At 38.9% G+C, this 25,887-nt stretch overlaps 2 protein-coding genes across 3 annotated transcripts in view; one reads left to right on the top strand and one right to left on the bottom strand.

Moving 5' to 3' along the window:
• Positions 1 to 7,265, top strand: part of LOC133274705 (mucin-5AC-like) — a 44,744-nt gene extending 37,479 nt beyond the window's left edge. The window contains exons 32-41 of the mRNA XM_061464242.1: positions 222 to 386; positions 596 to 828; positions 1,298 to 1,472; positions 2,618 to 2,661; positions 3,486 to 3,608; positions 3,715 to 3,813; positions 4,218 to 4,340; positions 4,714 to 4,759; positions 5,157 to 5,268; positions 7,061 to 7,265. Of these exons, the coding sequence (XP_061320226.1) occupies positions 222 to 386; positions 596 to 828; positions 1,298 to 1,472; positions 2,618 to 2,661; positions 3,486 to 3,608; positions 3,715 to 3,813; positions 4,218 to 4,340; positions 4,714 to 4,759; positions 5,157 to 5,268; positions 7,061 to 7,265 (1,325 nt within the window). The remainder of the gene's footprint in view (positions 1 to 221; positions 387 to 595; positions 829 to 1,297; positions 1,473 to 2,617; positions 2,662 to 3,485; positions 3,609 to 3,714; positions 3,814 to 4,217; positions 4,341 to 4,713; positions 4,760 to 5,156; positions 5,269 to 7,060) is intronic.
• Positions 7,266 to 17,489: 10,224 nt separating this feature from the next.
• The window catches only part of TOLLIP (toll interacting protein), a 28,166-nt gene continuing 19,768 nt past the window's right edge, over positions 17,490 to 25,887 (bottom strand). For both annotated transcript variants that reach the window (XM_061463112.1, XM_061463113.1), the window contains one exon: positions 17,490 to 20,892. In XM_061463112.1, coding sequence (XP_061319096.1) covers positions 20,678 to 20,892 — 215 coding nt within the window. In that variant the 3' untranslated portion in view covers positions 17,490 to 20,677. The remainder of the gene's footprint in view (positions 20,893 to 25,887) is intronic.

Here is a 25,887-nt window from a genome sequence, read left to right as displayed (position 1 = left end):
ATCTCTATTTTTCGTAACACACAAACCACCAAGTTGCATAATCCTAGATGTTATTCAGAACAAAGACTTTCACAATCTCTACTTAGCCATACATCAAATAGTTTAATGCAATAAAAATGTTGACTTGATTTTCCTGAATGTTAAACATCACCCTTTAATATATTAAGATCATGAGATGAAAATCCTGTGCTGCAGTTTTTCTTTTTTTTTTTTTTTAACAGTAACAACATCTGCTACACCACAGTCAAGTCATGTTACAAGAAGCACTTCTCCAATCTTCAGTTCTATCTCCAGCACACCTGTCACAACAGAAGCAAGTACATTTGTATCATCAATTGGAACGACTCCATGTTTTTGTCATGTATTTGGTAAATTTTTTTCTCCAGGTAAGTGTCTTATTTTATGATTATAAATACTTTTGGAAATAATATAACCTCTTAATACTCTTTCCAATTTAAGACAACTGCTCAGTATCACTTCAACACAGAACTTTGTATATATGTATACACTTTATATTTTCACAATATTTTTTTGAGGTTTTTCCCTTAAGTATTTTCACTGGTCTTTTAATTTCTCCTCCAATTTTCCCCTACAGGGGAAGTGATATACAACAGAACAGACGGCGCTGGCTGTAATTTTTTTGCACTTTGCAGCAAGGAATGTGAAACTGACCCATACCAGGGGCCATGTCCTTCTACAACACCTTTCACTTCAACACAAGCCACCTCATCCACAGAACATGGATTTTCTTCTGTCTCACAGACAACAGCAACATCCATCACAACTTCAGGAGCAAGAAACTGTACTGATGTCAATCCTCCGCGAAAGGTGGTTCCCCTCATTATTTTCTAATATATCACCATTGCAAAACGAGCCAAATTTCTGTCCTAAAGCCCCAACTGAAATCAACTTGTATGTATTCCAATAACTAAGTTGGCCATGTTCCAAATGACCTGACAGCATGCAATTCTTCCACCTGGCATTACCAGGTTTTTATATAATCTGGAGGTAGAAAAGCTTACTAACACCACAGCAGAGCCTTTTTTTTTTTTTTAAATAAAAAACATTTAAATGTCACAGAAACAAGCAGACCAGCTATGAAAGTATTAAAACCTCATTCTTTTTACAAAGAAGAGTGTTCCATGGTTCTTCTCAGCCTGCCTTCTCTTAAGGCCCGAAATATATGCTATGAAAACTCTAATATGAACTCCCTACCAATTTTGAGAGTATATCTCAAGTTGAAACGGAAGAACTAGGGTGAGAGAGCACTTGACAATAATTATGTAAATATTTTTAGCCTGGAGAGCACTGGATAAGTGAATGCCAGAAGTGTGTCTGCGACAACCTCACTGCCATCGTACAGTGCCAGCCGATTCTATGCCCAACAGCTCAGACACCAATTTGTGACCTCGGATTTGTTCCTGTGCCTGTACTACCACCAAAAGACTCATGTTGTCTTGAATATCGTTGCCGTAAGTATTAAAAATACATATATAAATACCAGACTACACAACCTGGTAAATGACATTTGCACTTCTGTTAGTATCTAAGCAAGTTTTTCATGTATCACAGCAACAACAAAACCTTCCTCAAATTGTTTTGGCTCTGAGAACATGTATCAATTTTTGGCTAAACATGTATTAGAAATTTATTTAAAAGCAAAATGCTTTTTTCAGTGAAGTCTGCTGAGAATTGGTATCAGTGGGAAAACAGGATAATACTTTGAACCTTCAAGTGGTCTATGTAAGCTCAACCATGTCTATATCTGTAATAATAAAGGTTATTATTTTTTTAATGTTATTAATGTAATGTTGGAACACATTAATATTAACCTAATTGTAGCTAAACTGAGATCCGTAAACATATTAAGCCAGCAGAAAGTTTAACAGTTAACTACAAAAGCAAGTAACACATAGCAATAATACAGTGAATTGTAATCAGTAACTGAGTTGTAATCAGTAACTGAATTGTCAATGTATGAAAAATAATTACACTGTTGTTGAATGCTCATGAAAATTCAAAAATCCAACAGATACATGTTTATTTATATACAAAAATTTCTCTATACTTATTTTACTCATATATTTATACAAAAGAATAAAAAAGAAGCCATAAATTAAAAGCAAAACAGGAACATCAAAACAAAGGAACAGCCAGTTTGAAGTAGTTCTGTGAATGGGCTCTGCCATGCTGCTAAATTGTTTATATTATCACAGTAAGGGGATCTTTTTTTCCACCCAGAATCAACCTTCCACCTAAGCCATTTTCTGAGAGGTCATAAGGAATAGCAACAAACACACCTTCGAAGTTTACTGGACTTCTAGAGTTCAAAGAGGAAACGGTTAATTTAATTTGAAGTGAACTTGGTATTAAAAGGGAAACAAAGAGATTTTATTCATGCATAGCCAAGTTTTAAGCCATTCCTCCTCCTCTTCTAGCTAATTTCGAAGATGAAACTTTACTTAAACATCCAGCTACACTAAACATGAAGTATAAGAATGTAGGGTCGAGTTCAGGTTTTCCATGATCTCTGACTTACTAACAAACTTGGTGATGACTTCTCAGGGAGTCTCACGATTTGAGCTTACTGCAGAATTATTTTTTGTTTGTTTTTCAGAACCAATAGATGGCATCTGTGTGATTAACGGTACAATGTACACGGTGAGAAAGTTATAGTGATATACTGCTGGAAGCTAAATGCACACCCTTTTTGCCAAAATAAGCCTTTGAGAAAGTTCTTTTCCCAATACATGTTTTTTTCTTTCTAGCCCTTAACTGGAAGGTACTTTTTTTCTAATGTCAAAACCAAAATTACCACACAACTGTTCTTTCAACATCAAGCATGAAATAGGAGTAACATTTTCAGTGATATACTTTCTTTTAAAACAATCTCCCACTTCTGGAATTCACAAATTTTCCAAATGAGCTGATGAATAGCCCAAACTCAACCACTCTTTGAAATAAGTTCAGAGAACCTTCAAAACTAAAACTATGATTTTTGCTTTAATCAATACCTAAATCTTTTTCCAAAATTGGTACTTAGGTCATTTAGTCAAAATATAAGCACTAGCACTGGAGCCTTTTGGGGATACATTTCTGGAAGACAAAATCCATGCATAGATTTCTATTTATACTTAGGTATCTGCATAAGTATACCACTATTTTAATCTACGTTTGTAAATTATAATTGTTTTATAACCACTGAACATGACTTACAGGGAAAAAAAATCTTAAAAGGAGCAATGAAAATCTGGTAAAACAATGAGGCAGTGCAAATCAGTCTTACCTGCATCTTATTAATTTACTTTTCTCTTTTGTATTGCTTCATAGTTTTCTCCTAATGTGTACTTTCTTGCAAGACATAAAGCCAAACAACTTTACCTTTGACAAGAATCAGTTGCACTTGCATTTCAGCAATGCTTTCAATTCTGCCTATACATTTTATAGAAATTCTTGTCATCTGAGGGTAATTTTCTGTCTTCCAGGTTGGAATGTCGACAGTCATCAATCCATGCAAGAATTGTACCTGCACTTCTGAGAAAGATCCAGTGAATAATACTAATACTGTGCACTGTGAAACAGTTCAATGTGAAACATCTTGCCCGCTGGTGAGTTCAAATTCTCTGGGCTGCCCAGTCAGCCCACTATTAAAGGAAGACTAGAATTCTGCATGACCAACTCAACATACTTTCTCTTTCATCTCCTTGTGAGTAGGGTTATCAATACATGACTGAGGATGGAGAGTGTTGTGGGGAGTGTATTGAAGTAGCTTGCATAATCAAACTAAATAATAACACCGTTCACATGCTCCGAGTAAGTATTCCTTTAATTTTTAGATCTATTAGCTAATACAGGTTACAACAGCTAAGAGTCAATTAATTTCCCTTAATAACAAAAATCTAGTTAATATTAAAATTATTCTGAAAACAATGCATGCGCTTCCTGAATTGAATACTTCCTTGGAACAACACATTCTTGATACGTGTGGTTAACTGGGCAATAGGTTCTAATTTGTACTTTGAGTGTTCAGATCCAGGATTTAAGCTTTCACTAGCCATAGGTTTGCAAAATTTTGCTTTTGCCACTTGAAAGAAGTTCAGAAGCATCTGAGAATCTTTGAGGCATGAGAACTTAATTGGCTCAGGCACTTGTGAGGTAATCATCCTATATTTGATCACAATGAAAAAAAACTGTTTCCTTTTCTGATAAAATCTTAGGTTGATGATGTCCTGTCAATCGATAACTGCACCCAGTACAAATGTGAAAAAATTGAAGATCAATTTGTTGCAGTCCAAACTAAAAAAATATGCCCTGAGTACAACCCAGAAGAGTGTGATCCTGTAAGTTTCACTCAGTTCATCGATTAAACACAGTTTAAAACTTGGGAGTGGGAGGGGGGAAACGGGACGACAATACAGACACGAAGACAGGCAAAGAAGAGCACAAAAAAGCACTTCCACTGAAGTTGCAGGAATGCCTTCAGAATTAAATTAATCTTGCTGTAGCATTAGTAATAAGAAAATGTTAGTGCTTTTACATGAGGCTACCAGGATTCAAGACTTCTATGGTGGGCACATTAAGTCATCCATCATTTTCATTCAGTGTTCATCACAGATGAGTCATCTGCCCAGTATCAGTAATGCCAATACATATTCTTACGCATAACTGCCATCTGTGCATTAATCCATACCCTTCTCCTTTCCCTTTGTAAAGGACGAAACAGAGACTACTCCTGATGGGTGCTGCAAAATATGTAAACGTAAGTAATGCTGTGTTTGTGTTTTCTGCTTGAAGAGTGCTGTATTCAACTTGTAACTGCCTTTGAGTAGATAGGATTTTTCACTCCTCCAGTTTTCTCTTACTCTATCAAGATCCTGTGTTTCACTATTTATTCAAAAGGAAAAAGCAAACTTGTTTTCTTGATAGTGAATGCCACAATTCAAAATTCAGTGCTCAAGCTTCTGCATTATCTTCCAAAGACCCTATGCAGCCAAGATCAAAGAATAATCTGAAAACTCCAGGCACTTTACACAGTATCCCCCATCACATACTGTACATTCTTAATAATTGGACATCGTGCATTTTGAAATTGTTTTAGCACTCAGTTCTGAACTAGAGATCTGAATTCTATGTTTTTTCCCCCTCTTTTTATGAAGCTACAAACTGCAAAGTTTATAGCAAAAAGAATGTGATCCGCCTCGGTGACTGTGAATCTTCAGTACCTGTCGAGCTGACATATTGTGAAGGAACTTGCCCTGGCTCCTCAGTGTAAGTTTCAGAATCTTGACATCTCTATGGCTTCATTCATACTTTATTTATACTGGTCTCTCATGTTAATCAATTGCCCAAGCTTACTGAGGAACCTGGTGGAAGTGTTCACCAAGCCACTTTCAATCATTTATCAGCACTCCGGGCTAACTGGGAAGATCCCAGTTGACTGGGAGTTTGTAAATGTGACACCTATCCACAATAAGGGCCAGAAAGAGGATCCAGAGAACTACAGACTTGTCAGTCTGACCTCCCCTGCCAAGGAAGGTGATAGAGCAGATCAACTTGAGTGCCATCATATGGCACATGCAGGACAATCAGCTGATCAGGCCCAGTCAGCAGGGGCAGGTCCTGCTTGACAAACCTGGTCTCCTCCTAAGACAAGGTGACCTGGGTAACCTGCGTAGTGGATGAAGGAAAGGCTGTTGATGTTGTTTACCTGGACTTTGGAAAAATCTTTGACCATTTCTCACAGTATTCCCCTGGAGAAACTGGCTGCTCACGGCTTGGACAGGTATACTCTTTGCTGGGTGAAAAACTGGCTGAATGGAGTTAAATGCAGTTGGCAGCTGATGACAAGTGGGATGCCCCAGGGCTCAGTGTTAGGCCAGTTCTGTTTAATATCTTTATCAGTGGCCTGGATGAGAGGATCAAGTGCACCCTCATTAACTTTGCAGACAACACCAAGCTGGGTGGGAGTGCTCATCTGCTGGAGGGCAGAAAGGCTCTACAGAGGGATCTGGACAGGCTGGATCAATGAGCTGAGGCCAGTGGTATGAGGTTCAACAAAACCACTGGGTCTTGCATTTGGACTACAACAATCTGATGCAATACTACAGGCTTGAGCAAGAGTGGCTGGAAAACTGCTTGGTGGAAAAAGACCCCAGGGTGCTGGCCAACAGCTGTCTGAACATGAGCCAGCAGCATGCCCAGGTAGCCAAAAAGGCCAACAGCATCCTGGCCTGTATCAGAAATAGTGAAGAAAGCAGGACTAGGAAAGTGTAAGTTCCTTTGTACTTGGCCCTGGTGAGGCTACACCTTGAATGCTGCATTCAGTTTTGGGCCCCTCACTACAAGAAAAACATTGAGCTGCTGCAGCATGTCCAAAGAGCAATGAAGCTGGTGAAGGGTCTAGAGAACAAGTCTTAGGAGGAACCAAGTTGTTTTAGGCTGAAGAAAAGGAGACTGAGGGGAGACCTTATTGCTCTCCACAACTACCTGAAAGGAGGTAGCGATGAGGCGGGTACTTGTCTCTTTTTTCCCAGTTAAGAAGCAACAGTACAAGTAGAAATGGCCTCAAGTTGTGCCAGGGGAGGTTTAGATAGGACATTATGAAAAATTTCTTCACCAAGAAGGTTGTCAAGCACTGGAACAGGCTGCCCAGGGAAGTGGTGGAGTCACCATCCCTGGAGGTATTTGAAAGACACATAGAAGCGGTGCATAGGGACATGGTTTAGTGGTGGGCTTGGCAGTGTCAGGACTCACGATCTTAAGGGTCTTTGCCAACCTCCATGATTCTATGATCACAGAATAGCAACAAAGTTAATGTGTTTATATGATGTTACTGAGTGGAATCGGAGTCAATGGACACCAGAAAGTTTCACTACTGAAGAGACAGGTAATTAAAATTACATTCATAAGTGTGTGTGGGAAGGAGGAAGAGAGGATGTAAAAAAGAGAAACCAAACCCAAACCCACTCCCAAGCCCCCCAAGAAACACAAAAACAAAGCTCACTCCGGGTTTTCAGAGTTTTGAATGAGAAGATGTATTTTCTTTCCTGGTGGAACACAGGTATTCTTTTGAAGCAAACCAGATGCAACACGAGTGCGGCTGCTGCCAGGAGTTCAGCAGCCAAACAAAAGAGGTGACCCTGACTTGCCCAGATGGAACAAGCATGAATTATAGCTATGTTTACGTGGATCAATGCCAGTGTATGAATGCGTGCACCTCTGCAGAATCTGATTCCCAACAGAAAATCAGCAGACGAAAGAGATGATTGCTAGAAAGTCTAGAGTCTAGGGAAGGTGGAATCTTGTTTTCTCCACAATAACTTGTGCTCCTTCTTTAATAGATCGCATGTCGGTTTCTGTTATCACCTTTTCTCATTTCTTACTTGTAAAAGAATATAAATAAAAGTCAAATAATTAAATCTTAGTGGGGTTATTTTAAGTGATACAATATTCAGGAGTAAAAACAAGACTAAAACATCTTGTGTCAATTATAGAAATATGACAATGTTTCATTCAATCACTGACATTTTTCAAAAAGTTTTAAGGTGTCTCAAAAAAAAACCTAGACTCCTCCCCAAAACATTGTCACTACATTGCACTTTACACTCTTGTGCCTAGAGAGCATTACTGCTTATCATTTTTATGGATATAGTAGCCCAGACATCCCAGAAGCAGGTATATAACTGTTTCATTTGATACATAAAACTTTCAGCATTTTTCCATTTTGGTGATTGTTCAATACCCAGTTTCACTACCTAAATGATGGAGAGTCCAATGGCATCAGGGAGATTTCCAACTCCACTGGGTATGTTCTTTAGCAGCTTTTGAGAATGAAGACACACTCAAAACCCTTTTCCTGGATGAGGTTCAATTCTGTTACAATATAAAGCCTAATATCTTCCCTGAAGGCTTGGCTGAAAAATAAAGGAGGAACTGTTTGATCAAGTAATTGCATGTTTTATATGTGCTTATTTAGAAGGGAAATTTGATCCCTGCATTAAATTAGTGAAGCCCTATCTGTTGGCCCTCACAGGCATGACCTGATATGAGGAACAAACAGTGGGGAACAGTAGGAAGGTTTGTAAGCTTCACATTTTACTGCTGAACTCCATGAATCTGTTGACTGCCCATGGTTTGCCTGTCCCATAGCTGTCATGCAGGCTCCAGGCAGGGTAACTGACAGTGACAGCGGAGCAGATGCAAGTACCACTCCCTCCACCTTCTCTTCTCTGATCCAGTAATAAGCCACTTTTCACTCAGAACCTGGGCTGTTTCACAATGTCACCAATGCATCCTCAGACCCTAAACACCAGGTATTGCTATCAGGAGACATCCAAACAGTCCTGAACAGAGGGACTAGTTGATCAAGCACTTTGACAGCTTTAGCATAGCTTCCCAGGTTTCTAACTTCCGGAGGGCTTAGCACTTAAGGCACAGCACCACAAAAACAGGGTGCCTGATGGGATCTAGAACCGTATTGCACTAAAAAACAGGATCTAGAACTGTAGTGCAGTGAAAAAACAGCACTGCTGGCTGCAGATGGGCTTCCTGAGAGGCATTTGCGTATGCTAGCCACATTAGGCCAAGGAAATCTGCATGCTTCCCCCCTTACTCCCTAGTTCCTGTATTCTGCGTATCACAGTATCACACAGTACACAGTATGCTAGAGATTGGAAGGGACCTCAAAAGATCATCTAGTCCAACCCCCCTGCCGGAGCAGGAACACCTAGATAATGTTACACAGGAATGTGTCCAGGTGGGTTTTGAATGTCTCCAGGGAAGGAGACTCCACAACCTCCCTGGGCAGCCTGTTCTAGTGTTCCGTCACCCTCACTGAGAAGAAGTTTCTTCTCAAGTTTAAGTGGAACCTCTTGTGTTCCAGTTTGTACCCATTACCCCTTGTCCTGTCATTGCTTGCCACTGAGTAGAGCCTGGCTCCATCCTCGTGACACTCCCCCTTTATATACTTATAGACACTTATAAGGTCACCCCGCAGTCTCCTCTTCTCTAAACTATAGAGACCCAGCTCCCTCAGTCTTTCCTCATAAGGGAGATGTTCCACTCCCTTAATCATCTTTGTTGCCCTGCGCTGGACTCTCTCCAGCAGCTCCCTGTCCTTCTTGAACTGAGGGGCCCAGAACTGGACACAATATTCCAGATGGGGTCTCACCAGGGCAGAGTAGAGGGGAAGGAGGACCTCTCTCGACCTACTAACCACCCCCCTTCTAATACACCCCAGGATGCCATTGGCCTTCTTGGCCACAAGGGCACAGTGTTGGCTCATGGTCATCCTGTCGTCCACTAGGACCCCCAGGTCCCTCTCCCCTACACTGCTCTCTTAACAGGTCGTTCCCCAACCTATACTGGAACCTGGGGTTGTTCCTGCCCAGATGCAGGACTCTACACTTTCCCTTGTTATATTTCATCAAGTTACTCCCTGCCCAACTCTCCAGCCTGTCCAGGTCTCGCTGGATGGCAGCACAGCCTTCTGGTGTGTCAGCCACTCCTCCCAGCTTAGTGTCATCAGCAAACTTGCTGATAGTACACTCAATTCCCTCATCTAAATCATTGATGAATATATTAAATAATACCGGTCCCAGTACTGGCCCTTGAGGCACTCCACTAGTTACAGGCCTCCAACTAGACTCCGCCCCATAGACCACAACTCTCTGGCTTCTCTCCTTCAGCCAGTTCAGAGTCCACCTCACTACCTGATTGTTGCAGAATGACTCTAAGAGCAGGACCATAGAGTTCTGGAGGACTGTGCAAGCAAGGCAGGGGGTGGCCCCCACAGGTAACCGGAGACCGGACCTGGGAGGAGAATGTGGAGGAAGCTGTGGGGGCTAACCAATACTGTTATGCCAAGAAGGAGTGGCTGAATACCACTCCTATATATGTGTGAACTGCGTCACAAATAAGGTGGAAGTTGCTTATCACCCATATTGGGTTGGCCTGTCTGCTTCTCCTCACCGCTTACACCTGATCATCCAGACCACACTTCCTCAATTTAGCTGTGAGGATGCTGTGGGAGACTGTGTCAAATGCTTTGCTGAAGTCAAGGTAGACCACATCCACTGCTCTGCCATCATCCATCCACTGTGTTATTTCCTCATAAAAGGCTAAGAGATTGGTCAAGCATGATTTCCCCTTGGTGAAGCCATGTTGACTGCCCCTCATAACCCTCTTATCCTTGATATGCCTTAAGATGGCACCAAGGATAAGGTGTTCCATCACTTTCCCAGGGATGGAGGTGAGGCTGACCGGTCTATAGTTACCTGGGTCCTCCTTCTTGCCCTTTTTGAAGACTGGAGTGACATTTGCTTTCCTCCAGTCCTCAGGCACCTCTCCCGTTTCCCAAGACTTGGTAAAGATGATGGAGAGTGGTCTAGCAATGACTTCCACCAGTTCCCTCAGCACCCGCAGGTGCATCCCATCTGGACCCATGGATTTATGGATGTCCAGATTGCTCAACTGGTCTCTAACCCATTCCTCATCGACTAAGGCAAACCGCTCCGTCGACCTGACTTCATCTAAGGTCTCAGGGGTACAGGGCTCTTCAGGACCGCCTGCAGCAGAGTAGACAGAGACAAAGAAGGCATTCAGTAACTCTGCCATCTCTGTATCTTCTGTCACCAGGGCACCCATCCCGTTCATCAGTGGGCCTACATTGCCTCTGGTGTTAGTTTTATCTGCCATGTATTTGAAAAAGCTCTTTTTGCTGTCCTTGACCCTTCTCACCAGGTTTAATTCTAAGGAATCCTAGCTGCCTTCCTACATCCTCTAGCAGCAGCCTTATATTCCTCCCAAGTGGCCAGCCCCTCCTTCCATGACCTGTAAACTCTCCTCTTCCACTTGAGCATATCCAGCAATTCCCTATTTAGCCACGCAGGTCTCCTGGCCCTCTTCCTTGACTTCCTACGTGTCGGGATGCTCTGATCTTGAGCTCGGAAAAAGCAATCCTTGAATGCCAACCAACTATCTTGGGCCCCTTTACCTTCAAACAGCCTTGCCCATGGGATTTCCCCTAGCAATTGCTTGGGTACTTAGCACCATGTTCGCCAGTTAAAAACTTCCCCTTCCTCCTCTGGAGGTTTTCCTCTACTGTTTCAAACACTCTGCTACCATGTCAGCAGTACACTCCAGCTCAAGTCCTAAGCTGCCCTCTAACGGTCATTATCCACTTTTCTAAACCAGGAACTATTATTCCCTTAATTCTACTGGGAACAAGAACCCTTGTGGACCATGTTCATCCATCAGAGATCAATTATATTAGCATATGAATTTTATTTTTTTTAATTCGAAATTCCCATATTATGGAGGACGTCAAGGCTATTTCTCAAAGCTGAACACCACATCATTTCCAGGTAGCTGAGATCAGTTACGCAGGACTTCAATTTGAAGATGCCATTGCAATCCTCAGTGATCACATACAGCATTCATAAAAAAAAAAACACACCAAAAAAAACCCCAAAACAACATCACCACCTCCCCAACCTGAAAACAAAAATAAACCCAACAGCATTCGCTATTTAGAAGACAGAATCTTGATAAGAGGGGGTCTGGGGGCTTGACTTGTTTTGTTGTTTGATGTCGTGTCCCACCTACCCCCCAGTCTGAAAACCAGCCCACTGCAGAATGCTAGAAATTGGTTCTGTTCTCCCTAAAATATTTTTCCTTTTTTAAGGGAAATCTATTATTGTCCTTTTTTTTTCTCAAGCCTACATGGAAGAAAACCCGGGGATTTTGCCCTCTTAAGTAAATGGGATTCAGGAGACAAATATGTAGATTTCTCTTTGAAGAAAATGCTATGCTACAATTACAAGCCCAAGGAACCTCTAGAGATTACTTTAAAGCAGAGAAATCAGCTGAATAGAGAAGAAAAAAACAACCAAACAAAAAAAACAACCCACCAACATACCATTGCTTGATATGCAAGAAGTTATCATTTATGTTAAAAAATATCTAGCTATTATGTACTACATCAAGCTTCTTACAGCATGAAATGATAAAATGCACATACACCTTGAATTTTATGGCTAAATTTCCAAATATACGAACTGTACATTCACAGCAGCAAAACAGTTTGTTAGAAAACTACAGATTAATAAATTATATTTAAAATAAGAAATAGTATATAATACAAAATCAAGCCAGAGCTTTCCTGTCATTTCCGTGGGTTATCAAACCAATCAGGAAGTGCTGACTTTCCATCCTATGCGATTTACCATAAACAAATATACTGATGCTTCACTAAAAATTACTGCAGAAAAGCATTTACCTACATCAAGAAATAGAACACCATTTTTCTATTCCACCAACTAATTTCAGGGACTACTGCATCAGATGCATATACATGGCACAGCTACCCAGCGAGTGTATTTCATGGATGTGTCAATACTTCTAGACAAATCTGTCAGCCATCCTGAGAAACTTAAGCAGCTTAGTGAATAAAGTGTCCTGCTATGAATAGAACCATTTACAAGTTTTATTGCCTGATGATCTAAATTGGGCAAATATGAAAGATATGCTGTTTTTCTGTAAAAGTGAGTGCTTTTGTGGAACTGTAATACTTAACCACACAAAAGACATTTGATAAGTTTCAGATCAATACCTATAATATATACCCAGACTTTATCAGCTGGAAGACAGAATTTGGTATCACTGAACAAACTAAACTGGGTGAGGTATCCGCACCATGTTCATATGCAAGGCCTTTTACCTCCAAATCCAAATTCATGACATACGCTTGCTCTATATTTTCCAAAGCACAAAATACCAAGAGAATTAGATCAAGTGGAGGCCTGGAAAGCAGCCAAATAGACTAAAAACAACCTGAAATATTTCAAATCACTTCTTTACATCACTTCGCAAAGATTTCAAAGTTTAGCATGCTGACAATCACCAAGAATCTATTGCAGCAAGGAATCTCTCAACCTTGAAGGGTAAACTTGAGAGGCATCCATGCTCATGAGGAGATACTGGCCTGTGCGCAGGAGAGCTCAATAGGCCCTGGAACGTTCACTATTTACAAAATCAGACTTATTTGCATACCAGCAAGACATCTGGGTCCCTTCCAGCCAGCCACTGGCTGCCAAGTTGCCATCCATCCCCCAAAGCAAGCTGGACGCAGTCATCACAACTCCAGTGGTGGTCATGACATAGGGGGTGGGACAGACACACACCATCGCATACCAGGTAGACAAAAATAGCACTTTAAAACATTTAGGATGTTTTAGGGGAACGGTTCTCAATTGTCCTGCTACAGGTCATACGATGATTTTAATTTGAGCTGGAGAAAAAAAAAAAAGATTCCCTTCACAACTTCTTACCAGTACTATAAGAAAATGCAAGCAGGTACCTCGGAGGTTATTTTCTGCACAATGATCTCAGCATCAGTTCTGCCAGCAGCAGCACACAGGTGAGATCAATTGATAGCCTGCTCCTGTTAGTAAGACTTGAATCAAATTGAAACATCAAAATGAATATTATAGCTTATAGTCAATTAAAAATAAAGTAAAAGCAGAGTTCACAAATAAAAGACATCTGAAAATATAACAATAACCGCACACTTTAGTGCTCACCATGTAACCTGTAATGAAACAGAGCCTGATCTAAACCACTGAATTCAGTGAAAAAATTTGTGCCGATACCATGTTTTGAATCAAGCCTCGCATTTACGGGAAAAATCAGATAGTGCTGTTTAAAATATGTAATATAAGTACCCCAATTCACAAAACTACAGCCTTAGTCTTATGACTACAATGATGAGGCTTGCTAGTCACCTGCCACAAGAAACAGATTTTTTTCTAAACACTTCTCATCCTCCTCCTTTTGCTGGTAACATTTTAAAAAGCCCACTTTGCAATCTTTCACAGCACAGGCCAGCCTGAACTCAAATCAAGCTCTGGCCACCTGAATTTTCTCCCTGCAGGGGCAAAAAGTATCTTCGTAGTCCTCCTCTATTGCCTTGTCCTTCCTTCTAGTGTCCATACACTTTCCTTTTCCACCTAAGCTCTAGAAGATTCCTGCTTGGCTAAGCTGGCCTGCCCCGCTTGCATGACTTCTGATATGTTGGAATTGCCTGCTCCTGCATTCTTGAGAGTGCAGTGACCAACATGCATGGACTCCCAATAGCTTCAAAAGCAAGATTCCCAGGGAACCTTACTAAGTCACTCCTCCAGTAGCCTGGAGTCTGCTCTCCCCGCATCTAGGGTCCAAATTTTGTTGGCAGCTTTTCCTCCTACTGCCAGTGATTTGAAACTCTAAACTGCTTTGTGGTCGCTGTGACTAAAGCACCCACCAATTACCACTTTGCCCACAAGACTCCTCTCTCTGTTTACAAATGACAAATCTAGGAGGGCACTTTTCCTCGTTGGCTGCCTCATACCTGCTTCAGGTTACCTTCTTGGACCCATTTGTGTCCACTGTATGATATTCCCAGCTGATATCTGGGAAATTAAAATCACCCACAAGGACAAGGGTAGTTTAGATATACCCCTAAATTCCTTGTAGAACAATTCATTGCTGTCATCATCCTGGCTGGCTGGTCAATAGTAGACTCCCCTTCATCTTTACCTGAGGTACTCAACCACACTGACACTAAGCACCATACAATCCAACTCCTTCCTTACATACAGCACCACCCCATTGCCTCACCTGCCCTGCCTTTCCACCCTGAGGATCCTATAACCATCCATCATGGCACACCAGTCACAGGAAAACATCCCACCAGATTTCACTTAAGGCAGTGATGTCAAAATCTGTGATGGGGCCAAAGCTTCTAGCTTGTTCCTCATGTTGTGTGCATTAGTATACAGACATTTCAAACATGCTTCAGTGTACTCAGCATATCACGGAGCGGACTGAAGACCCTTGCTAGCCATTACCAGGTTTACGTCTCGCAAGACTGGTTTTATCCCTTTCTCCATTCAGTTCTAGTTTCAATCTCTTTCAATGAACTCCGCCAACTCCGGCAAAGATCCTTCTCCCACTTGTGCACCCCTGTCACCCGCAGGCCTGGCATCATTTAGAGCCATCTGTGATAAAAAAAAAAAAAACAAAACAAAATTCTGCAAGTGACACCAGGCACAGAACCAGTTATTGATCATCTGGATCATCTTGTTCCTACCCTCATTATTCCCTGCAACTGGAAGGATAGAGAACACTACTTGTTCTCCTGTTCCTTTAACCAGTTGTCCCAACACCCTAAACTCTTTTGAATGTCCCTGAACTTCTTAGTGCAAATTTGTTGCTGTCCACGACAAAGCAATAATGGGTAATAATCCAAGAGCAGTCCCAGGGTAGGAAGTTTCCTTGCCACATCTTTAGCCTGGACCCAGGGAAGCAGATGACAAGAAGCAGGTCAGCTCAACATACTAGGCCTTCTGCTCCTCTCAGAAGAGTGTCTCCTGTGACAGTGACCTATCTTTTTTCTCCTTTATAGAAGTGGTTTTGACCACTTTGACCACAAGGTTAAGTGGCTGACTTAACCTTGGCAACACCTCCAAATTAGATGAACAGTTGTCCTCATTGTTGTTCAGTTCCTCTTGCAGAGCCTAGTACCTGTAAGGGCACCTGGGAAGATGGGGTAATTGGAGGCAATTTAACTACTGCACTGGGCAGGAACTAGTCACCATTCCCCCTACTATTTGCACTTTTATAATTACTTAGTGATTCACTTTTAGAATAGGATTAAGCATTTTAAATCAACATGAATATTCCCCATTATAGAAATTATTACAGAATATGCAGGGGGAGCTGGAACTAGATGATCTTAAGGTCCTTTCTAACCCTAACTATTCTAAGACTACTATTTCAGAAATTATGCATTTAATGTGTACTTTTTCCACTCACTGTAGTTATTTTATAGTTGGAGATTATTTTAAAATAAAATGAATCATCTGTTCTCTTCCAATGATAAATGCATTAAAATGATAAAGGTCATCTATTTTATCTTGTCTGCCTCTTCCAGATGAGCACACTTAACTTTTTAACATGTGCCAAGTGAACTCTTCGAATACTCCAAACAGCACTACTTTCTTAGTTCTCCCACACATGGGAATACAGACATAGCTAAGATCAGTTTGAATTTACTTGCTTTCCACAAATTCACTTCTCCCACCTATATGCAAATTTTACTTCAAAAGTTATGTTATACCATGAGTATAATCCCCTTTTTCTTACAAAGTTTACTGTTTTTTGGCAAGATAGTAAAAGAAAATCCTTCTAAAATACACTGCAGTATGAAAATACATCAACTTGGATTTCTAAACAAGCTTCCTGAAGATCTAGGAGAGCAAGTTAATCTTCAATAGGCTGCAGCAGAGAAGACTCTTAAATGCAGGGTTTCATTTTTCCTACTTACTCTAAGAAAACAAGTATTTGTATTTGTTCCTAGAGGCCCTGCTCTCATTAACGCACTTAACTGTTTTAATAATTTTCAAAATACACTGTTGGGTTTTTTTTGTTTTTTTGTTTTTTTTTTACATCCCCACACATCAGTTTGATTAGCATAGAAACGAAAAAGCTAATAAATATTAAAAAGCTGAATAGATGCTTTAGTGGCCACACAAACACCAATATTTGTTTAAGTAAATTAATTCTTGTTTTTCTTATCTCTCACAGTACACCAAAGAAATGTGAAAGCAGACAGTAAGCTTTAGAACATAAATTGGGATAGAAAGCGACTCAAGGGCTAGGAGAAAGCATCTGCATAAAATTTTGTTGCACAGTAAGTATCAAATACATTAAGTAAATCGAAGGAAATTCAGTTGTAAAAGATTCCTCTCAACTACCATTTGTTAAATTGGAAAAAAAAAATAACTCCCAAGAAAAAACTGGACAGTAAACCCCAAAATGTTAGTTTGACAATACACTAGTACTACAGACTAGCAATTAATTAATCATCACCAGTCACAGCAATACTGTTACATGAGAAAAAGGACCTCAGATAGTTTTGCAGCCAATCACAGAACCATAAAGAGATGCTCTATAAAACAAATCTTTAAGATTTGTTTTATTACATTAGCAGATAAAGCCAGTTCTTATTGTAGCTGAAACAGCACATAACAAAGCCCATTTCATAACTCTGCACTTGGACACCACTCATTTAGAGAGTTCTCAATCCCTTCATGCTGCAGAACATTTCACCCATACCTGCACATTGTTTTCACATCTCCCTTACCCTCCAGCACTGCCCTTTGAACAATGCAACCTCACTACTGCCTCTTTGTCCTCTGGACCTGCAATACTGTAACAGTTTCTTGAGAAAGTAGCATGTAGAAGAGTTAGAAACAGCCATCTACCTAAAGATGAATGCTTAAAATACTTTTGAGCGTTACTGTACTAGTCCCCCAGATGATCGTATCAAGAAGCAGGGCAACTTATTAACTAATGGGCAAAACAGAGTAAGTCAGTAATCAATACCTGAATTCTAGATCAGTCTACAGACAAAGACTCATTGTGGTGCTCTCCAACAGAGACACAATACATTTTCATTTAGATGATACATTTATTAACTTAGAATGAAAAACTTTATGTACTTCAGAGTGCAAGAAACATTTGGACACTGGACCTCAATACAGAGAAATAATGTCTTCAGAATTATTACAGCAAAAAACATCCTCTGTACGGTATTACATATCAACCAAACAAGCAATAACATTTGTTAGGGAAAAAACATTCAGTACCATCAGCAGATGCAAAGAGCAGTAGAGAAGAAAGTAGCAAGGATCTAGCTAGACAAAAAATGTTCCTACCTTTAGTAAGATTAGGCTCTTGGCAGGACTCAAGCTAGTATAAAGAGCACTAACTTTTAGCAGATGACACAGCTGGCTTTGGCTCCAAGCTGCTTGAAGTTGAGTATAAGAGCAGCATCAAACACATTATTATCCAATTAGCATTTTGTCAAAAGCTACAATCATAATGAATGACATTTATTTTAAATCAAGACACAGACTTTCAGTTCCACAGACCCAGACTTTTTGTTTTACAGACCCCAGAATAACTAAACACTCCCTGCCTTTTTTCACCTTTCTCCACCACAAACCTGGCAATGAATAGTTTGACTGAGAGGGTATGTATGGTGAAAAGCTGAGTAGGCTTACAATCAGTTTTTTGTTCTTTTTAACAAGATAAAGTAGCATACCTTGACATAAGAGTTTCAGCGTTAATGTTTAATTAAATCAAGACAAAAAAATCCCCAGAGCAGTATTTACATATAGTGTGGCATGTTGAAATCCATCTACCAGCCATACTACTCCTACATATCCCATCTTCAACTCATACCCTGTTTTGCATAACATTTACTTAGAACAAAACAAAGACCAGTAGCTGCTCACAGAGGCCCAGAGCCTAGTCTATGAATAAACCTGGCTAACCTAGCATTCACACTTACCCCTTCTGGTGGTTAGGATTGAAAAAGTGTTTATTCTGTGCTTGAAATTGAGCTGTAATAGGATGCAGTACAATTTACCAGCCATTAAGTTGAACCATGACCACTTGCTTTTATAAAAAGCTGTATTATGGATCCCAACATTTTAATATAAAAATTTAAATATATACATTTTCCCTGAATTGTTTTGTCTCTAGCAATTCATTCTATCTGTGTAAAAGTTAGAGCAAGGGACTCTTCCTGGAGATATTTAAGCATTTAATCCTTACCATGATTTATCATTTGGGTGACAGCATCACAAATCATTGTGCTATAAAGACCAGATGCCTCTATACCTACTCAGTCTCAAAATTTACCATGATTGTAGGGAATGGGCAAGAGTAGTTTCTTGAGTAACACTCATTTTATTTTAGAAAATAAAAACGTGGTGACTGTACAACTAAAGCACAGAAACTACAGCCTTGAATCTCATTACTGAAAAGCCAATTGGAGAATGTATAAAGACATGTTTTCAACAATAAATTCAAGATGGTAAGGGATTCATAACAAAACAAAATCATACATTACAAGAAGACAGCTTTAAAAGGTCAGAAACTGGGGTGATTTTTGGTGCTGCATTTTAAAAGTTTCGGTATCAATTTTAATAATAAAAAAATAAATATTCATGCTCTATTACCAGTACTACCTAAAGGCTTCTCCTATGGGGGGAGAAAAAAGGCTTTTCAGCAGATAAGAAAGTATTTTAAGCATGGGACATGAAATGAAACATGGTGAAGAGAATATGGGTCCCTTTTCCTTATTCCAAACCTGGCTTTAATGTTCTCATGAATCACTCAAGAGTCTAGATTTCAAGTGTACATTCATTCCAACTCTTGAAAATATAAAGGTCTATGGCTATTACAGAAAGTATTTGAAATCAAATATTAAAAAGATAAAACAGCAACATTGCACATCACTGGAAAAATAAACTGGTGCATACTATTTAAAGTGCATTACTTCACCATCTACAAAAACATACTGCAGAAATTTATCCAACAGGTGTAACTGATGCATACTGTAAGATTCTGCAGCTCTAAAATGAACTGTTATCTGAAAAAATAATACTAACAATAAATACAAGCAACCTCCAACCTCCTCTGAGGATCAGACTATATAACAGATATGTCAAATTTTCTCTCACAAAGAATTTATTTCCATCTGCATTAAATAATGATAAGCTGGCTACAGCAACTGTAGTCTTAAGTCACTGTGCAACTCATAATGCCATTCAAAGATTCTGAAGGTACTTTTCATGATTCTTATTTCAGATTACAGGAAAAAATACAGTAAGTTTTCAACTAATATAATTTTGCTAAAATACAGGTGTAATAGACCTTATTTAATGTGTATTGCTTTTTTAATGAAAAACAACACCTTCAATAATTGTTTACAGCTTCAGTAATTATCTAGGTAAAAAAAAAAAATCTTTCCTTCTGCACTTATCCTTTGAAATAGCCATAGGAATGTTATTAGCAGTTAAGAGTGCAATTAACTGTGGGAGTACATTACGGCTCAATCCTGTTCTCTGCTACAGCAATACCTACTGTACAAGTTAAAAGTTACCTGTAAAGATTTTACAGGTACAAAACAATACTATATGGGAGGATAAAGCCCAAAATGCACACCATATTGCTTTGGTGCCCGATGACTAGACTGAACAGAAAATGCTTATTACAAATATCAACAGTGCAACCTAAGAAATTTAGCTTATTAAAAATGTTCAATCAGAAAATTAAATATATCACGGCAATAATGAAACATCATAGGACAAAGAAAGGGTCTTTCTTTTAAATTCTGGAAGAAACGGGCTGCTTGATGAAACCTAAATACTTCAATAAATCAGTTATATTTGAAGAGCAAACCCTCCACAGATTTTTTTTTTTACTTTTCAATCTAACAAACAGTAGTAAATCCTGTACTGCATAGAGTTACTTTGTGAGAACAAATTTATGAAAAGGGGCAAAGAAAAAAAAAGCAGCATTACTCCCCACCCCATCAGAGTACAGCCACACAGGGCACAGCTGACAGTAAAGAGCTTCAATGCTAAGGGCATAAGCTAAACTGAGTATGTACAGATTGAGAAATAAGTGAAAAAGATCCAAATGTCCAAGGAGAAAAGGGGTATAATCTTTCACGCAGGATACACTAACAGAAAGCTGTTGGGAAATTATTCCGCTAGCTAAATCCCTGGCTTGGCAAGTAAAAATAAGTGGCATCAAGGATGGGAACTATGCAGGAAGTGGGGATCTAAGACTCTTCAGCCATCTGAAGCAATGAGTTGATAGCTGCATCCTTGTTCCCCCTCTGAGCTTCAAGAACTGAGCGGATTACTTCCCTGTCCATGTTGGGAAACATGTCCTGAATAGATTTCAGGTCCTCTTCATTACACAGGTGCTGAGGATTGACCGCAGGAGGTGGTATTGCCAATGGTACCATGCCTGGACTACAGACTGCAGGCATCCCTGCAGGGAAAAAAAAGAAAAAAAAAAAAGGGGGAAAAAAAGGGAAAAAAAGAAACCAAAACATACATGAGTGAGGGAAAAGAAAAAAAAAAAAAACAAACCACAAAAACCAAAAAACCCAACACCAAACCCAAAACAAAACCCATTTCAATGGATATGAAGAAGAAAGCAGCTCATGACTCAACCCAACCCAGCAACTTGAGCTTTCTTTTTTTTTTGACAGTACTACGTAGTCCAGGAGAATAAAAATTGAACAAAAAAAAAAATCTTTGACATTATACCTAGGCTGTTGCAATCAGAATACATTTTTCGGAACAAACCCCCTGCACAACTTATGTTTCAGAAGTGGTAAACTACACTATAATAACATGTACAGCTCAAACTTAGTTAAAACTTGCCATCAACCAGGTTTACATATGAGCCACTACCCAAACAAGAAGCACATCACAGAAGGGTGTGGTTGTTTTTTTACCCATTCTCATCACTTTTTACTTCCTAGTGAATTTATATCACCATTAAAAACATGGGTTTACATCAGCAGTATACATAACATATTCAGAAATTCAATGAATGCCATCTCCATTGCATTCAAAAAAGAACCCAAACACAAAGTACTTGTGTCCACTAAGAGACTGGATCACACTCATAATGAGATTTAAAGAAATTTTTTCCCTGGTTAAAAGTTCCATACAGTTCAGCTGCAAAGTCACAGAGTGGCAAAAGAGCAATTCCTTTCATACCCATAGGAGTATACACTGCTTTTCCTTATTCCTCTGCCAGAGAATAAAATTTATGTGACATTTTCCACAAACTATTTGTATGTCTGCGTAAAATTAAAGTGTTTTAGAATTTTCAAATTCCTGTTGAAAGGAAATACTAGGCAAAGGCTCATTTTCATCACTTAACTTTCATCATTAATTAAGCACAGATCCATTGCTGAAAAAACCCTAGCATTTACTTTTATAAAACTGAAACCAGGTATAGTATATACATCTAAAGTCTTTTGTTATCACTTCTGAAAATGCCCTATTCCACTTTCCTCAATAGTTTCAGACCCCTGATTATTTTAGTCAGGCACCTCTGTTGCTTTTCCAGTTGTGCTGTATTGTTACTAAGGTAGAGCAAGGAGAATTACCTGCATCTAGATGCAAACATGGCCCCACTTCATACAGCAAAATGATAAAGTTTTTGTATTTGTTCTCTATTTGCTTTCAATCACTTTATCCACTGTTTCAAACACTACTCCTCTGGTATTTTCATGGAATAGTCTATCATAATTCAAAGATGTTTATGTATGATAATGACCAACCAAGAAATGATGAGTTAAGGTTTTTCTTTACACGTAACATTTTACTACCTCAATTATTTCCCTTTTACTATAACGAGATCCTTCCGCAACCAGCTGCCATTATTACTTAGAAAAGCACTGAGGTTTTGTTTTGATAAATTGTCTACTAGTCCTCTTCCCTTGATTAGTTTTTTAAAAATATGATGAACCCCACCAAAGGCCTCCCTCCATTAGGGGACGGTTTGTCACTTATTTTTATCTGTTCATCAGCTCTTCAAATAGCTATTAAACCACAAAAGGACCTTTATTGCACCAGAGTATCATATGACAGGAAGAGTCCTTAGCAGATAACATTGATAACATTTTCAAAAACGCAGCTGACAAGGTGATACATAAGACCACATCGTTCTTACCAACATACTCATTCACCTATAATTCCTAAGGTATAAGCTTTCCCTACATAACCATGTCACCTCCTCCTAAAGTTTACCTAGTTAGTTTTTGTTTTAAATCAAATCTCCATAGGTTTTAATCAGTTTATACAACAGGAAAAATGATTACTTCGGAATGGTCTAAAACAAGAAATAAAATGGAAAGAAATCAGTCTGCTATCCCCAGTTGTCTGAAAGCAAGACTATTTAAGCAACAGGTTACATATTGCATTTGGTAAAAAAAATCCTAAATATTGGGAATGATATCTTACCTGAAATTTTTTACTGATCATTTTAACAATTACTGTTAAACTTTAAAATCTGAGGCTCTTTCTGCACAAAAAAAAAAAACAACAAACCAACACCCTACCCCAACTCACCTCAAAATAAAAAGCAGCCCTCATATTCCATCCTAAGAAGGACAAACCCAAACACTTTTTTCTTCTCCCATTATGGTCCCACATTCAAACTCTTTGGGTTTTCTTTTGTACTCCCTTACATACTTCTATCTTTATAGTCAATTACCTAAACAATACCAGGTTTCCTGCTTCTTTAGAAAAAACAGTTCTCAACTCCTTACACGAGTGCCTTTTTTTTTTTAATTTGGCATACATTTAGTTAGAGAAGCTAACAACTTTTTTAATATAGCTTTTAGTTTACCTGTCTAACTTTCTGTGACCTTCATTACTTCTCCTTAAGTTAAACAGAGGGTTAACTATTTGTGTCAGCACTATTATACCTCTTCAAAATAGAATACTTTTTGAACCAGATTTCATATATTACCCAGGAGTACATCAAAAGCTCCTTCTCTTCTACTGAATTCTGATTAACTGATCAAAAAGCGTAACACAAAGCAGATCTACAACTGACAATTTTCAAGTGTGCCTTTTTACAGTCTAATCTCTTAGCATAATGACTAAAGCACTTACACATCAAAAATATTGCAACTATACTATACTACTTCTATTTAGACTTAACATCTTCCCCCCAAAAAGCAAAGAGCAATTTCAATAATTACATTGTCTCTCTGAGATTTTTTTTAACCTGCAATTATTTCATCACTCTAACTTGTACAAATATTTCAGCATCTCCATTATTATCTTTTCTATCCGATTTAAATATGCTATATTAAAATTCACATTCAAGGTTGGATCTGCTAAACCCTTCATAACTTTCATCAACTCTGGCTGACAAGGTACGATAACTGAATATACTTTGACTGTATGCACTGCAACTGTGGTTTTACTTAAGGTTCTCTGCTATTTCTTTCCTCAACTTGCACTTCTGTCGTATCTTAAGGTATGAATCCTGAATAGCAAGCACTCCATGCTAACCAATGTTTTCTAATTTTTATTTTAAAATTCTGCTTGTAATCATCTTAAGTTTTATTATAAGCAGAAAAGGAACCTAGATGCTTTAAGTCATACATGCTGCATCTATTCAAAAATGTTCATGCTACCAGCTAAAGAAATGTCTCACCATAAATTCACTACCTACACAATAGAACTATGGCTTTGATCAGCCATCTGCATCACAGCACTACCAACCAATCAAACAAGTGCATCACAGCACTACCAACCAATTGCCAAGCAATTATCTAGCACTTCTTCTGCAGCAACGTAAACTTTAGCTCTAGAGATTCTTATGCCACTTGAACTATGGTCACTGGAATTCTGCCTGGCACAGTATGTTTGAACACATGGCAAGTCAGACCATGTGTGCACCCTGCGTGCAAACCACTGTGCAGTCCTCACCAACACTGCAAATACACTCTACTCAATAATCATATCCAGCAGCATTTTAGTCTACCTGAACTCATTCCTCACACTTCCTACGATCTAAGTATTTACCACAGGTGAAAAAAATACATATGTCCTAAAAAAATGAAGCTGCAAAGCACCTGGAAGAACAGAGAAACTGAAGTTACATTTCACTTTTAACACAAGCTTCCTAATATTCTTTAGTAAGTCATCAGCACCCTAACATTAATCAACTACCAGCCTAAGTGGGAACTGTCCATACAGGAGGTCAGTGTAACATACTAATCCAAATAAAACAAGAGGCTCACTTCTTGAGGACTACAGCACCCTAACAGCTTCACCAATAATTTGCCCTGTTACGGTCAAGGAAAAAAAAAAAAAAAAAAAAAAAAAAAAAACCAAAAAACTCACACCAAACCAGCACACAGATTTTTTTTTTTACTGCTTTCATCAAAACAAGGTAATTATGACGTCAGACATCTGCACCGCATTGTTTTTCACTAATGATTTTAAAAATCCTTTTTCTCCGCTCTTACAGTTCTAAAATTAATTTATGCTGCCTAAAACTACACTGTACACAAATGAAAGTTAATATCACTGATGCTTAATTAATACCTCCACAACGTAAAGGCTAACTTTCCATAAAACCCAATATTCAAACTTTACAAATACCAACTTCAAAGAGTACCTTGGTGTGTTGCTTTGTTCCACACTCAGGGTAAAAGCATCCATATTTCTGATTTACGAAACAGTAAGCAAGACTTAAGCATAAACTTAAAGAACTGTGCACTAAAATTAGCAAATATACATACATATGCATTCATTCAAGATAGTTATACTAAACTTCAGAATTATCAATGCTCAGGAAAAAGCTGCTTTACATACTGAGCACCTCCTTTCCCTAACAGGTTAAACTAAACTAAACCACATAAGAATCCATTATCAGCGGAACTGCACACTCCTGCGGTGCTCTCGGATGTTAGGCAAGTGTTACATGTCAGAAGAATGAAGCATTGTCCAATTCAGTGAAATGGCAGTGGCAAACATGCTAGCATAAGCAATGTCATTCCAGTACATGAAACAACTATGAACAATAGCAAGTCAATTGCTACAAGCAGCAATGGAAGCATCACAGCAGAATTAAGAGGGTAAACGTTTTCTAACTGCACACAAGGCATTACACACATTTTATTTTTTTGTCCAGTCAAATGACCCATGTTTAATTTCTTAGCTCATTATTCTGTCCCATGAACAGACCCTTTCAGATTAAACTCAGGAACTTTCTCAGCACAAATGCTTTCATTTAAATGAAGAAATCGGCATCTCCTTTTTTAAGATACACAAAAAGGTCTTGGTGACATTTGCTTCGAAAAAAAAAGACAGTGCTAAAATATGCATGTCACCATCTCAATTTTTAAAGTGTTGTTTCTTTGCAAACTACTAGAAAAGTGAAGCATATGGACCCACAGAATAACTCTGCAATTCCACTGCTCTGAGTAAACCAAATATGCTGTGA

Source organism: Pezoporus flaviventris, unplaced genomic scaffold, assembly GCF_033815535.1.
Source record: "Pezoporus flaviventris isolate CSIRO_AGI_PZ_B2104156 unplaced genomic scaffold, CSIRO_AGI_Pfla_v1 ptg000036l, whole genome shotgun sequence".
Classification (NCBI taxonomy): domain Eukaryota; kingdom Metazoa; phylum Chordata; class Aves; order Psittaciformes; family Psittacidae; genus Pezoporus; species Pezoporus flaviventris.
The sequence above is the reverse complement of the archived record's forward strand: the minus strand, read 5'-3'. Positions and strand labels throughout refer to the sequence as shown.